The sequence below is a fragment of the Lutjanus erythropterus genome, chromosome 11 (assembly GCF_056507025.1).
Source record: "Lutjanus erythropterus isolate fLutEry1 chromosome 11, fLutEry1.hap2, whole genome shotgun sequence".
NCBI lineage: Eukaryota > Metazoa > Chordata > Actinopteri > Lutjaniformes > Lutjanidae > Lutjanus > Lutjanus erythropterus.
In genome coordinates this window covers 25,872,003-25,889,305 of record NC_139327.1, presented here as the reverse complement: position 1 = coordinate 25,889,305, position 17,303 = coordinate 25,872,003, and the positions used below count along the sequence as shown (strand labels likewise).

Sequence of the window (17,303 nt, the reverse complement as noted above, 5' to 3'; positions counted from 1 at the left end):
AGGCATGGGGCTGTGAGTGCCCATTGCTGCTGCTTGCAGCTTTAACTTACTTGCATTCTTGCTAATGGGTTCAAGTCAGCCCATTAGACAATATCACAGGTGTGGGCAGAGCAGGCCAAAGCATGTGAAAGCAGGACTCTCCTCTTCCGCGTTCTCTGTCATTCTCTCTCTCTCTCTCACACTTGATCAGAATCCTAGCCCGAACAAGGCTGTGTATTAACAAGCCCACCTTCTTCTACAACTTTATTATTCCTTGTCAGTTGCAACAGAAATCGAAACTCATGAGACCAGGCAACGTTTTTCCAATCTTCTATTGTCCGATTTTGCTGAGTCTGTGTGTGAATTGTAGCCTCAGTTTCCTGTTCTTAGCTGACAGGAGTGGCACCTGGTGTGGTCTTCTGCTGCTGTAGCCCATCTGCTTCAAGATCCAATGTGTTGTGTATTCAGAGATGGTCTTCTGCATACCTTGGCTGTAACAAGTCGTTATTTGACTAACTGTTGCCTTTCTATCATCTCAAACTAGCAAGCAACCAACAAGGCATTTTTACCCAGAGAACTGCCGCTCGCTGGACATTTTCTCTTTTTCGGACCATCCTCTGTAAACCCTAGAGATGGTTGTGCGTGAAAATCCCAGTAGATAAGCAGTGGGACTTAAGATTATTGCAAATTAATATATTTGGCAGGTTTTTTAAGACCCACACCCACCATACCTGAACTTGAACTGAATGTTCTTAAGAGAGTGAGAAAAGAGGCTTTTCAGTCTGTCAGGGTCTTGGCCGTCGACCTGTCCATGCGCTGTACATGTTGCTGAAGTAGGTTACTAAAACACAGATGAACCTGCTGCAGACAAATCGTCATTACAAAAGGCCTTTTGCAAGAAAAAAATCTATTTAAAAAAGATATTTACATGCCTCAAAAGAATTCTGTGAACTGAGAGAGAGAGAGAGAGAGAGAGAGAGAGAGAGAGAGAGAGAGAGAGAGAGAGAGTTGGCTACACGATTCCACCTCTCCTTGCTTACGTTTTAGGAGACTGGAAGTCTCTCCTGTTGGCAATGGCTTGCAATGCCTCCCCCTCTGGTGGTAGGTTGTAGTCATTACAAGAAAATGTATTCATGGTGTATTTACCCTGAACTTGATCTTGTCTGTTTCTCTGTTGAACACTGAGGCAGGTTCATCCCAGGGTCTCTTCGGTGGATTACCTCTCAGGGACGAGTGGAGGAGGCTGAGGCCATCCTGAGAAAGGCTGCGAAGTGGAACAAAGTTGAGGCTCCAGAGGTTATCTTTCAACATTACGGTGCACATGTAAGTCTGCTTTGACTTAAATCATGCAGGATCACACACAGGAGCCAATGTGCATGCTTGAGGATACACACTGTCTGTTCATCCTGCAGGGAACATGAATGTCTGTACCAAAGTTCTTGGCAATCCATCCAGTTGCTGATGAGACTGAGGTTTTTGTATTTTATAGGCTGATGAGACAAAGACACACTGTAAGGAACACCTTAATGTCCTCAACTTGCTGAAGACAAGAAACATTAGAAACACAACTGTCATTATGTACCTGGTGTGGTGAGTGTCCAGTCTGAGCACCAAAGATATTTAATGCCCAAACTGTTGACTGTATTATTTTTTGTAAATATACACTCATTTTGAATTTGATGCCTGCAACACGCTTTTAAAAAAGTTGCAACAAAAAAACTGGAAAGATTTCAGTGACTGCATTTCAGGTTCCAATTTTAGTGTGTAAACAATGGTGAAAAACTAATTCTTATCATTAGGAACAAGTGTAAATTTTGAGTTGCTGTGTGTAAATGATGACTGTTGTTGTGTTCTAGTTATGTTGCGAAATGGTAAGCGCAGGCAACAGAAACTAGCAAGTAAAAATGTGTTTAAAGTTTTGCCAAAAGAGTAAATGATTTGGTAAGTGGGTTTAGGGCACTGAGCATTTGGTTAACAGAAAAAAAAAAAAGTTGGAAGCTCTTTCATCATGCAGTTGCTCAAATGTTGGAATGGTTCAAAAATAAAAGCCTACCAGGGACAGAATGAATAACATAGTTAAGCTCTTGTACTCTGTGTGTGTGTGTGTGCAGGCTAATATGCAACTTTCCAAAGAACAACCACGGAACATTATTGAACATTTACAAACAAACAAACTCAGTAAGTCCGTCCAGCGCAACACACAGGGCTCACAAAACTCAGATTGAACTGTAAAATTAGAGAGTGTTGATCAAATAGGAATCAAGATTCTGATATTACATTGCCTATTTCTCACCTAAAATGTTTTTAGAAACATGTTCCAGTGTACTGTTTAGCTGTAATAGGCGAAGCCAAGTTAAGAGTTGTTTTTGATTTTGTCGAGTCTAAAGTCGAATTCAAGCCTGACTCAGCAACTCTCAGAGGTGTGAACTTGAGTCACATGACTTGGGCTTGTGTGTCTTTGCATGACAAACTACAGTCACCACGGCTCAACAAACTACTACCCAGTTACTGTACTTAAACCACCTGTTGCTACTGAAAAGTGTGTAAAATACAGTATACTGTTTTTAGTGTGTAACTGAGACTTTTCCCTACACAGACCTACAGTGCATAATTCTGGGTGTTCAGGCAAGAAAATGGCAACAAAAATAACAGCAACCAAAAAGTTAAGGATAATTCTTTTAATGTAACCAGGTAGTTGCAAAAAAATACTCAAACACTGCATTTTTTTTAGTTTTCCTATATGCTGAACATTGAAGCACATGATGTTTTGTTTGTTTCTTTGTCTTTTGTCCCAACAGCATAAAGTGCCCATTTATCACTTAAAAAAACATGTAGGACCAGTGGTGCTTTTCAGAAGTCAGCTCTATATCATTATTTACATGAATGACTTATTAATAAATATTGTACTATTCCTATTATTTACTATTCTTACTATTCAAAATTTCTATCAGAAAATGATTTAATGACAGTACATGACCTTTTTGTAAGAAGTGAAATCAAAAGAATTAAAGTTTGACATTCCCATCATATAAAATTTTATTTGGGTTACCAAATAAATAAAAGTCTACGGGAGAAAATCAGCAAATTTCTGGTTCACACATTTTATAAAGTGTTTAAAAATCTATAGTCTATAAAGTAGCATAAAAATTCCTGCATTGTTTTCCTGGTGAGAGTAAATTAAAACAATGAGATGGCCTGTTAACTCAATCTATATACATTTAATTCTCATTTATAAATGAGCTAACATATTAGGTTATGTTCATAATAACATGCAAAGATAATAAGGTGAAGTGGAAATGGTCAGGAATTTCATCTGTGCACAAATTAACTCTTCTCAAGACTTCCCTTTTGTGAATGACTGTCGGTCATTTTTAAAAAGTGGGTACCCAGAAAAAAAGTTTGGAAAACACTGATTTAAATAATTAAATTGTGCCTTTGTGCATTTTAACTTCAATCTCAACGACTGATACAAAACAGTGACAAAAAATATGCAGTTATTTTAAATGTGAAGCTAAATGTGCATTTGTATAAATAAAACCCCAATGTGGCTACTGTTTATGATTGAAATGATATTGGAATATAAGAAACTGTTTTATGTATATATATACGGTTACTATACTAGTATGGTAATATTCGCATTGGTATAGAGAATGTATAAACACATGGTTTATGATGCTTACACTTTTCGTTTCACAGCATTAAGACACTTTCAAAGAGAAAACATTACTACAGGTTTGTGAAGATATCTGAAGGCACCATTACATTACTGGAATAACTGTCACGGTCTGGCTGAAGTCACATCATTCCCACAAATCCAGTGACAGCGAGGACAAAGACGTGATGTTTGTCCAGCCCAAGCCGGATATCAGTGCTGCTCCTTGTTCAAGAGACGACCTGTGACTTCCTTTCACTGGTGTTTTCCTTTTCCTCTGTCTGTGTGAGTGTATACGGCGTCTTCTGACAACATCTAGTGCAAAAAACACAGTAACAACAGTAATGATTCACAGTGCTGTCCAGGCCTGTTTTTAAACTTGATGAAGGTGAACTTAGCAGGCAGCTAAAGATTTGATTGTTTAAGCCATACAAAAAAAAACAAAGCGGAATCAATCTTCTCATCAAACTGTCAGCAAGGAGGTAAAGAAGCTCATTTCAAAAAACGTGTAAAATTACTCCTTTATGTCCAGCTGGGTTACTTATAGTGTGTTGTTTAACTTTATCTAGTTACCCTTCTCTGAAAAGCACCTACCCAATCATCAAGCTTTGCATTTCTCTCTATGTTGATTCCTTGTGCGTTTGGCTCTAAAAGCAATACTCTGTCTCATGAGTTTGGAGGGTAGTGTCTTTTTTGAAGTACCTTAAACATAAAACATGAGTACAAGAATCAGGAATGGATAAACTTTGTCTTTATCTGCTCTAACGTGAGCTGCAAATGTTAGCATGTCCAGCTAACTAGCTAATTGTCTGCAGTAACATTACCTAGTTTGAGTTAGATAGCTCTACCTAATCTAATGCCTGTGCTTCCTTTTACAACATTAATGAGCGTATTGTTGTCTAACGTATGCGGGTCATATTTGAACGTCCGACCAGTGTTTTCTGTGCTATAGCTTTAGCCTCATCATGTGCACAGCCATTCAGTATCTTCACATATTCAAGACCATTTCACAGGGGTTTTGTTTTAAAATGTGTCAGATGGAAACATTAAAAAGTAAGTGGAGACAGACTTACTTAAGGAGTTTATGAATTAGCATTAGCTTAAATTAGCTAGCTACACTTTTGAAATCTGCTAGCGAGAGTTTTCATTTTAGCCAACAAAATCCACGGTCATCAACTAGCTTTTGTAAACTCCTCCTTGGAATCGAAGACCTAATGTTTCAGAAATTACCAAATTTCGATGTTAAATATGCCACCATTATCACTTGACAACAATAACTAAAGGAGGGCGGGGCTTAGTGAAGGGTCAAGTGATTCTGGAGAAAGGCCAAGGCTTTCAGTTGGTGGCTGCAAATGAGATTCAATAATTATCAACCTATGATTGGCCAAATTTTCCCATCATGGACAAAGATTTTATTGGCCCAATATTGCCTCTCAAAGCTATATCTGTATCAGCATGTATTTTCAGCGGCATTTAAAGTACGATTTGGCGATTGTATACTGTGACTAATGGCTTCAAATGGCTCTTAATATACTGCAGCTTTAATGACCCGCAAAAAACAGATAAACTTACCAAACAAAGCGGAAATCAACAACAGTGAGCGGTCCTAACCTGTAACATCGCTGGTCTCTGGACTCTTCATGACGGGGAGGTGTAGTCTTACCCGTTGAAGTGTTGCATGTGAGTGATGGTGTCAGGCAGAGGCATTCCATAGCTCTCAGGCAGCAGGAGACTCAGCAACCCCGACAGAACTGTGAGGCTTCCCATCAGGATGTAAGGCAGTGAAATGGAATAGCTTCCTGTGGCAACACATCAAAGAAAGAGAAAGTGAAAAACAACCCCGGCTACAACCGTACCGTAGAGTGGTTAAAAACAAAAGCTGGACTTAAACAAGTTTGATTTGGCTGCATGAGTTTAAACCCACTGCACTAAATCCTAAAAGAAACTTCTAAATTTTAACTGAAAGCATTGGGTTTTTCAGCAGACTGGTCTATCTGATCTGAGTGCTAATCAAGCCTGCTTTTATGTTCATGTTCTAGGGAGTTTTGTTTCTGTAGAGGCACCAGCTGCTTGTTGTCGGCCTCTGTTTCTCACTTTGTCAGTGCAAGTGCAAGTGCAAGTTGGGAGAGAAAAGGACAGTTCACCCCCAAATCAAAAATACACATACGTTTCCTCTTATCTGTAGTACAGAAGCTTATTGCATTCACTTGATTAATTAGAGAATTAGAGATCATTTTTAATGTAAAAAATTTTCATGAGAAATTATCTAATCAATTCAGAGAAAAAGTTTCTGAATTTTGGAGATATTGGCCATAGAGATGTCTGCCTTCTCGCAAATATTATGGAGCTAGATGGCACTCGGCTTGTGGTGCTCAATGCGCCAAACAAATATACAGAAAAACGCAACATATACAGTATATGTCTTTGAAGACATAATGAGCAGAAAATATTTTCTTTCTGGCAAACTACACCCACCAATTGTACTGCCACTCAGAAGGAAGTGTGCATCTACTCACTGATGAGAGGCTCATGCTCATAACATGACAGGACATAAATATTAATGGCTGAGTGCACACTTGCACTGCTCATAACAAGGTCTATGGATTATCTTGAGTAACCGGGTCATCATTTCTCGAAAGAGACACTGCTTTTAAGTTTTTTAAATGTATTTTTGAGCATAAGTTCCATTAAATTGGATATTACACCTTTAAGATCATTTAAGTAGTATTAACGGCTACTACTTTGGCTGGTGGCCAGAAGAGTAGCCACACTGAGGATTGGCAGCCAGTACTCTGGTAAGTCGTGTTCGCCATCAGGGGGTCCTGCCCCTTGGCAGGCTTCTAGGAAGCTGACCAATCAGAAGAAAGTGGGCTTTGAGGGAAGGGGGCCTTAAAGAGACAGGAACTAAAACAGCTTGTTTCAGCCCACCAGTATAAAATAATGTTTTTGAACTGAATCATGCCTAGTTACTCTAGTGAAGTCCCAGAATGAAAATATAGAGCTGGAAATTAGCACAACCTTTAAGGTGAGTGAACTTACTGAACTTCAGGCAGAGGTAAGAGCATCCTTACTTAAGTATATGAAGTACGGGGCAGTGATGCTGCCTATTCTGGCAGCCATGGAGCAGGCGCCCAAAGCAGTATTCCTTAGAACGGTTGGGTAGAGTTCTGCTGTGTATGCGTACACGATAGCAAATGCTGTCGTCACGGCAAACTTCCCCATCATCTCAAGTGTTATGGCTAAATAAACCAGATCTAGAGGGACAAAAGCATCAAAATGTTAAGGTTAAATGTGAGTTATTGTATGTAAGAAAGTAAACAAAACTTAGAATATTATACAGAATAATAGAATGATATATCTTATATAAACAAACAGCAATCAAGGCTATATTAATTGAGTGTTAAAGAGTTGGCTATTGAAGTGTCATACCTGCTGGTATGAGCTGTATAAAGAGTAGAAACAATCCTCCCAGAAAGAGGGTTGAAAAAAGACTCAGTCGTCTGGAACACCAGCGAAATGCAACCCATGACAGAGTGTAGGCTGGCATCTCTACCAAAGCTGACAGGAAACAGTTGAAGTATGAGTTACCGTGAAGGTTCGCCGTGTTCAGGGAAAGAGCGAAGTAGCCGATGGTCAGGGTGCTCCTGTGGAGATAATTGTTAAGCATAAATGTCAAAGTGCAGGGTATTTATTATCCTGTGTAGCTCTATGGGATGACGCAACAGAAACCGACCGAGCTTAGATTGAGCCAGGAGTCGGCCTTAATCTATACTAGTTAAACTAGCCCTAAAGGCATATTATGCAGTATTGTCCTACAAATTATCAAGACTTTATAATGACTAATATAAAAATTATTCTTGTCAATCATCATGTATGACCCACTAGAAGTGTTTGGTGGTATCTTCTGCCCTGCCCTCTGCCTGTATTTTATTATTTTCTAACCAACCAAAAAGCATCTACATTAGACGACCTGGGAATGACATTCACTATCAACTATCTTTCTTGTGCGTTTAAGAACAGCTCAGACAAATCCTACTTATTCTACCTTTGAATTTGGCTTTGTTAGTCTGTGACTATAGAGTCCTGGTAGGTCTACGCTGGCTAAAGATTTTCCTAGTCAACTTGCAGTCCTTAGTTAAAGCTAATAGTTGACTAGTCATTGCACATTTACGATCTGCTGGAACTGTCTTCTACTAAAAAGATCTTACATGAAACTGCTCACAACAAGGTCTGTGGATTATCTTGCTTAACTGGGTTGTGATTTCTAGAAAGAGACATTGCTGTTGAATGCACTGTATTCAAGTGAATATAGGTTGGAAAGAATTTGTAAATCATTGCATTCTGTTTTTATTTATGTTTTACACAGCACCCCAACTTTTTTTGGAATTGGGGTTGTATATGAAATAGTAATTCAACCTATTCTATAGCCGATATATTTCCATGACTCCGGCTTGTGATTTGGACTCATTGTTGAACTCTTGGGTGTTTAATATTGCACCTTTACAACAAATCTGTTCAAGTCACTTTGAGTTAAAACAGCCAAAACTGGCATTTCAGTCTGGGACTAGGCTTAAGACTTGTCTGTGAAACCTAAAGCTTATCCACCTGCTATGATTAGCTCACAACTTTTTTTTTTCCTGTTTCTAAATCAAACAAAAATTAAACTGCATCTGTTTTCAGACTCAGCAAGGAAGTGAGCATAGGAAAAGTACAGACATACTGTGCAGTTACGTAAAACCTGATTTTGATCTTCATTGCAGGCTTCACAGCACCTGACAGGTCATTATTTGTTGTTAGTGAAATGGACTGGCATGTGGTCGAAGGTGATGCATGAGCAGTCTGAGACTGTGCTTGCATGTATGTGTGTTTGTAAAAGCGTAACAGCGTGTGTGTACGGTATATGTCTGCATGTGTGTGCTCAGGCGTGTGCGTCATTGTGCGTGCAGGGTCGCTGTACTGAATGTGGAGGTCAGGTGGGACAGCGGGGACTCACCAGACCAGCCACAGCGTGACAGAGATCCAGCGGATGTTTGGGGAACGGAGCAGGTCACAGATGTTGTGGGCCTTCCTCTTCTCAGATTGAAGTTCTGTCTGCGGAGCGGTAGAACACGTGGAACAACAAACACTTAGCAGGCAGAGCCATCAGTCTGGAAATAATTTCATTAGAGACAAGCTCGTGAATGCATGGCCACTTGCTGAGTGAACACATGCATGTACACGTGTCCACACATACTGAATAGTACCCAAACACTAGGATGCGGATTAATGGAAGCAAAAGTTCAATGTGCAATGAAAATGAAGGGGCCAAAAATACTTAAAACAAGCCACTGAGCACCAACTCCATGATATTTGGTCTGGCCGTCAGTCTACAGTCTATGGCTCCAACTCACAATGTGGACTGCAGTACTCATTTTTGGATGTGTACTTGTTACATATTACTCCTTTAAGAAATACATCCATTAGAGGGTGATGCTCAGAGTCGAATGTTACCTCAAAGAAGAAGAAAAAGTTTCTGATGATAACAAAAATGGCATTCCTGAGATTTTTCGTGGAAGTTTTTCAAAAATTGTGAATCACAGAGGTCCTTCAGCGTAAAGTCATGGATGTGTACAAAAATATTAAGCTGATCGGTCCAGCAGTATGTGAGATTAGCTGCAGACAAGCTTCAAGTCCATTGGTCACGCAAATCCACAAACACACAAACGACTGCATAATCCCCTCCAGGTGTGAGCTGAACTGAGATAAAAGTGTTCCTAAATAAGAATTTGACAACAATTTTGACTTGCATACATAACCTGGACTGTTAAGTGAACTCTATAGCTTGAACTGGATGGCTCTGTAAGTTAGGTTTTGATTGAACGTGAGATTGATTTGACAACCAATATTTTCCCTCCCCTTCGAGAGTGGATTGTCTGTCAATGAGGAACGTGCAGGACAACGTGTCTGCACAGAGTTTATGTCTCAGTTTTGTTTCTAGAGTAAACTTCACAGGTCAAAGGTCATGTGTCAGAGAGAACAGCTGGATAGGAGGGTGAAGTGAAAGGACTGTCCAGTTCCTAAATTTTGACACAACATTTTAAGGAATAGTTCATCTAGAAATGAAAATTCAGTCATTGTCTTCTCCCCCTCATGCTGATTGAAGTTTCACAGGAAAACCTGTCTCATGATTGAAGATTGGACATTTTGGTAAATAATTCCATCAACAGAAGCAAATCTGTTGGATAAATCTTGGCAAAGTCTCTGCCAGCTGCAATTCAGGGTTCATTGCACATGAGTGTTGTTCACTCAGGTGCAGTGACCCTGAAAAGGTTCACTCTCTTCTATGAGGTAAATGCGCCAAGAGAAAGCTAATCTACAAGAAAACTGCAATCAGGCTCACCAGAACATGAACATGTAATAAAACATTTATTTACACTCTTGTAAAACACTACATTTCACAGCATCCGCCTTTAAAACGTTTACAGTGGGGGACAGCAGTAAACCAGCAACTACAATTGGCAATCTACTGGACCAATTCCAAAACTTTTTGTACTTTTTTGTCATTAAGGAACAATATGTAAAATTTAACTGTTCAAACCAATGAGTGTCAGAGTGCAAGATTAGTATGGCAGGAAAATTTTCACACCTGAAGGTGCCATTTCTTACAATAAAGAACCTTCAAGCACATAATGTCCTGGACTTTTCGGTCCTTGTCCTGGACAACTGACTCTCTGCATGGGTCAGAAAGTGTTGGTTTTTCAATCAACCTCACTTTAAATCATATATGAAACTTAATTTACATCCGATTTATATCCCATCCAAGCTATAGACTAAACTCAGCAGTCCAGTTTTTGTATGCATGCACAAAATGTTGAACCCAGTTTCAAGAAAAGGCAATTAGTTTTGAAGATAAAGACACATTTACAAGTAAAACTGATAAAAGGAGGCACATTTGCTTTCTCAAAAATATGTTAAAAACAATATGTTGTGATCTGTGCAGTGTAAAATGCAAATATGATGAACTTAAGTCTGAGAAGCAGTCACTGGAAGCTATATGGGAGACAAAGACAAATTTAACACCCCCTTCCTTCTCCAAATAACTTCAACAACTAGTTACTCAATTACTATGTATGCAGTGATCATATAGTACACCTACACCTGGTTTTCATAAGAGACCTCGCACTGACAGAAGCAAGTTTTTGTATGAGATCTCACCTGCAAAGAAGCAAAGATGACGGGCGGAGGCTCAATTTTGTTCTTCTTAGCAGCATCTTTCATTATGGCCTCGGCCTCTTCTGCTCTTCCCTGAGAGAGCAACCACCGAGGAGACTCAGGGACAAACCTGCCTCATTACAAAACAAAGAGGCACAGAGGTTCAATAATCCTCCAGAACGGAGGAAAACATGTACAGCAAAAGTTTAATTACTTATAAGGCTCAAATGAGTGCCTCCATAAAAGTAAAAGCTACCTGAGCTGTACAGCCATTAGAAAGCCGCTATAGGTTGGTGCTGTTGTGGTTAAACTGGCAACACATACCGTGGAAGTGCAATCAATTCATACTTATTTATTCATATGAAACAGTTTGCAATAAGAAAATGCTCTGCAAGAAGTAATAAATGGTGTCTGATATGTTTTTTGCAAAATAAGTTCAAATACCTTGTTAAACTGGCTTGCATATAGCTTCATAACTTGCCTGCATTTAGTATTCAAGAATTCATAAATATAAAAATAGTTGCCACCCACTCAGATTCCCTGCCTGAATCTGCTGAAAGCACCGCAACCAGCAGGGCATAAAAAGACTATTCTTGACAATATGCAATCAGCCACCATCACAGATGGCTACATGCATAATATCAACTAAAAAAAATACCTCACACAGACAGACACACACCCACCTACCACCAGAGAGGCACAAACAGAAAGCCAGGCAGGGTGAGGCCGAGGAGAAGCATCCTCCAGCCTCTGATGAAGAAAGCGAACAGCGGCAGCAGCATGTAGCCCGCGCCAAAGAAAAGAGACACACCCGCAGTGGAGAAGATTGTCCGAACCCGTGGGCCTAATATCTCTGTTCCTTAAAGAGAAAAGAGGGGATTCAGAACAAAGCTATTCGTTGTACAGTCATTTGCATTATCATGAAAACGCTAGCAACTAAATAAATATGAGAATCAATAAGTAGAGGAGAGCAAAAGTACCTAGCACAAACGCAGCCACATAATTGGAGATTATTCCAACCCCGACAACAAAGTGGACTGCGCAGAACATGGCCCAGGATGGAGAGAAGACCTGGATGAATGTGAACACTGTCTGGACCGCCATGGTGACAAATAACACTATTTTTCTCCCAAACCTGGAAGTGATACAAAAGCTCAGGTAAATGACCAAGTAAGCACGCTGTGCAGATGTCAACCAGGCTCAGCCAACACTGACTGTTCAGAATGATCATTAACAGCAGCTGTACATGACCCACCTGACCTGACCTTCTCAGATGGTAGCTGAGACTTAACAAGAACTAAAGTGAGTGAAGCGAGCGCGCCAGAGGCTTTATGTTTTCAGGTCATCCGATTCTTACGAACGTGATAATCTCAGGAACACCTTGAGGGAATTTCTTGGCATGAATGACCACTTGGACTCAAGGATGAACTGATTAGGTCAAAGGTAAAAGGTCAACATCACTATGACCTCATTTCCATCCTATTTTGTGGATGCTAACGTTTGGAGTAAGAATGTTCCTGGAGACTAATTTTCCTGTCGATTAAATGCAAATTTTAAGTTAGACCAGTCAACTAGTCCAACAGTTAGAAAACATTCAGAAAGCAGGTAAAAATTGAGCACAGTTTATCAACTGATGATGTTAAACACTGGCCAAAACATACTGTGGGTATTAAAAGCCATCTGAAGCTGTTAATCACATTTTTCAATGACCAAACTGTACTTTGTGCTGTGCATTATGACAGCTCACTACATGCTTCAACTTCTCAGACCCAACTGGATCACAGTTTCTTCTGGTAAACGACATTGTTCATCCGGCGCTGATGTTAGCTGCCAGCTTGCCACATAGTGGGCTAATGTTAGCAGTGCTAGCAGCAGCAGCCTGCTCTGCTCTGTGTCTGTGCTGAATGTGGTTACACATTGCTCCAGTCGAGTGGTTAAATACCAGTTTATTCTGACACAGCCTACATTCATCTTTATTTTCACTTTCTACATCAAAATACTGACAAACTGCGCTGATTTTATGAGCTGTCATCTATCCCACTTTACTGATTACAACATCTGGGCCACTGGGGCATTCACGCTAGGGCGAGGGTGAGAGGTTTGACTTGGCAAAGCCAAAACAGCCAATGGAAAAGCCCCACACGTAGCCCTAGAAAAACCTAGAATGTTTAATGCTGCTGCTTGATTTTCACTCTTCACATATTGCATCTATTTCTTCATTTAAGACAGTCAGAAGTACCTAACGATTTGAAATTCTGCTTTTTCTATTCGTTTGGCTTCCACTGAAAACAATACAGACACAATAAAAAGTTTTTTTGAGCCTGTTGCTGGAGCTGGACCTGGTTTAGGTCAAGTTAAACAGAATCTTCACATTTAAAGTGTAACTTTACCCCCATGAACTTAACTAACGAACGCTGTTAATTGTTAAAAAAGTTGGCAAGAGGTTAAAAGGGGAGGCAGGGGTGGGGATGAGTGAGGCAGGTATTTCTCAGTGAGGTGAGCCGCACACCTGATTAAAAGGTGCTAACATTCTTGTATTTATATTAAAACAGTGTTGAGCCATTTTCAGCCAATGAAATGATTATTCATTTTTATAAATCTGATAACATCAAATTGGAAATGTTAATATTACCACCAGTATTAGTTTGTTTTATCACAGTATGGTCATATCATTTATTTTACAGCTCCAAAAACACATTTAAGTGTGTAGAACCTCTTTAAATAATTAAAACGTCTATTTATTGACAGTTCAAAAGACTTGTTGAGTCTTGGTGATATCTTTCACAGGCGGTTCTAGGTATAACCTTCTGTGTTGGATTCTTGCTAGATCTCTCTGAAAGGGTTCCAAGTGGAACCTTTATAAAATGTTTTATCAGGAAATGTTTTCCTATGGGGCAAAGCTGAAGAACCTTTTATGGTTCTAGTTAGCACCTTATTTCTAAGAGTGTAGGGATTAGCACACAGCATGCAGGGACTGACAGGTGTGCTGAGTGAGTGTCATGTACATTTTGAAAAAAAAAAACTAAAATATCATCTTTTGTTCACAACCTGTCAGAGAGCTGTCCTGAGAGGAGGGAGCCAGTGAGAACACCACAGAAGAAGAGGGAGGAGGTCAGTGGCTTCTTCCAGCTGTCATCACACACCAAGTCCCACTGCAAAAACACACAAACACACACACAGAGTCATGCAGTAGGAGGTCAGGGTCCACAAAAAAAGAAATGAATCCTGAAACTGCAGTTTCTTAGGAACAAAAACAGTCCACACAGACTCAGCCTGCATGTGAGGGATAACAGACTTTGAGCAGGACATTTTTGTGAAATAAATCCTGACAGGGCGATGCAGGACACCAATCCCTACTGATTTAAAAATTATTTTATTGCTCCTCCAGTCTATGATCAGAACTGTATCAACACGAACAACCTGTTCTTCATAATAACCATCTGCAATAAAAAACTAAAACAGCTTAGAAGGTTGCAACTGACCAATCAGAATTAAGTATCTAACAATGCCATGTCATAAACTGCATAAAAAACAACAAAAACATAACCCTAACAAGTTATTGTTGTTTTTAATTTAATCCATTCGCTATAAAAGTTTACAATGGGTGGAGCACACAGATTACTCAGTTAGTAGAGCGTGTGCCCCATGTATGGAGGCTGCGATTCCCCTGCAGCCATGAGTGCATGCAGAGGCAGCAAAAAAAAAAAAAATCCAAATGTTTTTTATATAAAATCTAAAGTGAGATACTTGCCAACCCTCCTGATTTTCCCAGGGGACTTATGTTTATCATTCCCACCTCCCTGTTTCCTCCCAGGATGACAACTGTCCTGTATTTCTCCCAATTTATGAGACTTTTACACCTTTTTCTTTACCACAACCTGTTTCTGGCACTGTACAGAGTGTACTGTAAGTCCTACAACTCCAGAAGCCTACTATTTTGAGGGAAAAGGGCATGCATTTCTTAAAATCTGCTGCATCAATTTTCTTTTAGGGGCAAGCCAAAAAATACATGAACTAAAGAAAACTGATGAATATTAGTTTATACCAGAGACATAAAAATGCTGTTGCAGTGCACTTATTAGTTTATTTGTTCATTCTTTTAAAAGTCAACAAAATGCAGCAAAAAAAAGTCTCTGAAACTCAAATGTTTTGGTTTCGAAATCACCACTATATTTATGTTCAGTGCCCTGAAGGTAGGTAGGTAGGCAGGTATGGAGATCAGGGCACTGAAACAATGCTTTCACTTGTATTTTTTTTTAATGAGTATAAATAACTATAAATGAAAGAAAACATAAATAGAACAACTTGAATTAAGAAAAAGGATTAAATGCTCTGCATTTTGTTCTGAAAAAAAATATCAGACATGTATGCTGATACTAATATACTGATGTAGCTGTAAGCCAATATAGGGTCAATCAGCAAACCAATATGTATCTGGCTGTAATTATTAAAGGCATAATCTGCAGCATTTCCCTAAAAACAATGTATGGACTCATATGAACATAATCACTTTCAGTCATCACTTATGACTCATTAGAAGTGTGTGGTGGTGTCTGTGTCTGCAGAGACTCTAACCTGTATTTCCATATTTTCTCATTATTTCGCTGATCTCAGGACATTTTACCAACGCAAAACGTTGGTATGTGACGTCCAGGGACATTCTGGTGTGTTTAGGAACAGCTCGGACAAATCCTGCTTATTCAACTTACAGGTGTGTTTAAAGTGACTTTATACCCAGTGAGTCTTAAGTTAAAAGAAGTGTATTATCATTTGATTCGGCATGCTTCCTGTAGACCCACACCAGCAGTGTAAACTCAAGCAGCTGCAGCTTCCTCTAAATTTAGGAACACAAACCTCAGAGACGATGGTAGAAGTGTACACGCTCCGGTCGTACTCCCAGCCATCCAAGCAGCTCTCCGTCGCCACATTAGACAGGTTAACATCAACTCCAGGCAGCAGACCTCCGTCCGAGAACCGCAGCACATCTTCCAGTTTGTATCTGGAGCACTTGCTGGGCACCAGAGCGCCGCTGTGGCCGTCCTCCTCCAGAGGCGCGCTGCTGTTCCTCCAGGCGGCGGTCAGGTTCAGGTGCGCGGGGATGAGGCAGCGGTGGGGCGGGGTGTCGGCCAGGAACACGATGGACAGGGAGGTGAAACCGTTCGGGATGATGGTCGCACAGAGCAGGAAAAACACCTGCTGCTGGAAAGGTCCCCATTCCCCGAGGAAGGCGGTTGCATCTTCATAGTCGCTCATGTCGTGTTGTCGTTACGCGCAAAACTGGGGACGAGTTCACACCCAGACACGGGTGAGGGGACTTTGGAGTGGGTATTTAAAAAGCGGTGGTTTTTGTTTCACCTACAAAGCCATCCCACCCATCCAAAATTAACTGGTTAAAGGCACAACCTGAGGTCCAAGAGCAGGCTAAACCAAAACCACAGGTGGGAAAAGTACATTCATTCTGTCCTCTCCTAAAAGTAGCAGTGCTGATTCAACTTGGCTCTGAGATGTACTCAAAGTATAAAAGTAAGAAGTAGCCCTCTGAAGGACATTTTTACCTGCTGTTTCCAGACATAAGAGGTAACTAAGTACAAATACTAGGATGCTATGTAGATTTTCTAGGTATCTGTACTCTACTTGAGTATTTCCCAACAACTTTTTACTTTTACTCCCTACATTTTAGCGAAATTATCTGTACTTTTTACTCCTTACATTTTCATTTTGTTACTTAATGCAAGGCAAAAAGTACTTAAAAAGATTTAACGAGACGAAAATTACGTAAAAGGACGTAACAAGATGAAAATGACATAAAATACGCAACAAGACAAAAATAATGTAACAAGCATTAGCAACAAGGAAAACAATGTAAAAGACATAATGAGACAAAAATAATGTAAAAGGTGTGACAACAGGCACACGACATAGAAGGATGTCACAACACAAAAATGATGTAAAAACATAAGATGTCAACAATGTAACCTGACAAAGACAACATAACAATAAATAACTTACAAGGTGTAACAAGACAAAAGCGACATACAACATGAAAATGATGTAAAAACAACATAACAATACATAATAAGATGAAACTGACATAACAGTACATAATAAGATGAACCTGATGTAAAAGATGTAAAAAGATGAATATGACATAACAAGATGTAACAAGGCAAAGATGACGTAACCAGACTAAAACAACATAATAATAAACAACACAAAACCGGCATAACAATACATAGCAAGACCAAAATGACTTAACAAGATATACAAAGACAAGAAGAGACAGAGTTTTAAGTGTTATGTCTTTTTCATCTTTACATCTTGTTATGTCATATATATATATATATATATGTATATCTTGTTATGACTTTTTTTGTCTGACGTGTTTTGTTGTCTTGTTGTCTTTTTTGTCTTATTATGTCTTTTACTTCGTCTTTCTCCATGTTTTATGTCTTAATCATTGAATTTCATCTTGCTGCATCTT

General features: G+C 39.6%; 1 protein-coding gene across 2 annotated transcripts; it reads right to left on the bottom strand.

Moving 5' to 3' along the window:
* Positions 1–2,945: 2,945 nt before the first annotated feature.
* Positions 2,946–16,203, bottom strand: LOC146319232 (organic cation/carnitine transporter 2-like). Of its 2 annotated transcripts, none has more exons than XM_084729820.1 (10): positions 15,677–16,203; positions 13,871–13,974; positions 11,803–11,957; positions 11,510–11,681; positions 10,826–10,952; positions 8,625–8,722; positions 7,061–7,275; positions 6,703–6,885; positions 5,243–5,430; positions 2,946–3,946 (listed from the first exon to the last, which is right to left on the bottom strand). In XM_084729820.1, exons 1-9 carry the CDS (start codon positions 16,073–16,075, stop codon positions 5,291–5,293), a joined length of 1,593 nt encoding a protein of 530 aa, XP_084585946.1. In that variant the 5' UTR covers positions 16,076–16,203; the 3' UTR covers positions 2,946–3,946; positions 5,243–5,290. The 2 variants fall into 2 exon arrangements, with proteins under 2 accessions (XP_084585946.1, XP_084585945.1); XM_084729819.1 differs by having other exon boundaries at positions 5,295–5,430.
* Between the last annotated feature and the right edge of the window lie 1,100 nt (positions 16,204–17,303).

Coding starts and splice junctions, on each gene's coding strand:
- LOC146319232 (XM_084729819.1), bottom strand. CDS start 16,075: ATGAGCGACTATGAAGATGCAACCGCCTTCCTCGGGGAATGGGGACCT. Junction 8,723..10,825: donor TCATCTTTGCTTCTTTGCAG/GTGAGATCTCAT, acceptor ACCGCTCCGCAG/ACAGAACTTCAATCTGAGAA. Junction 3,947..5,294: donor CACATGCAACACTTCAACGG/GTAAGACTACAC, acceptor TTTTTGCACTAG/ATGTTGTCAGAAGACGCCGT.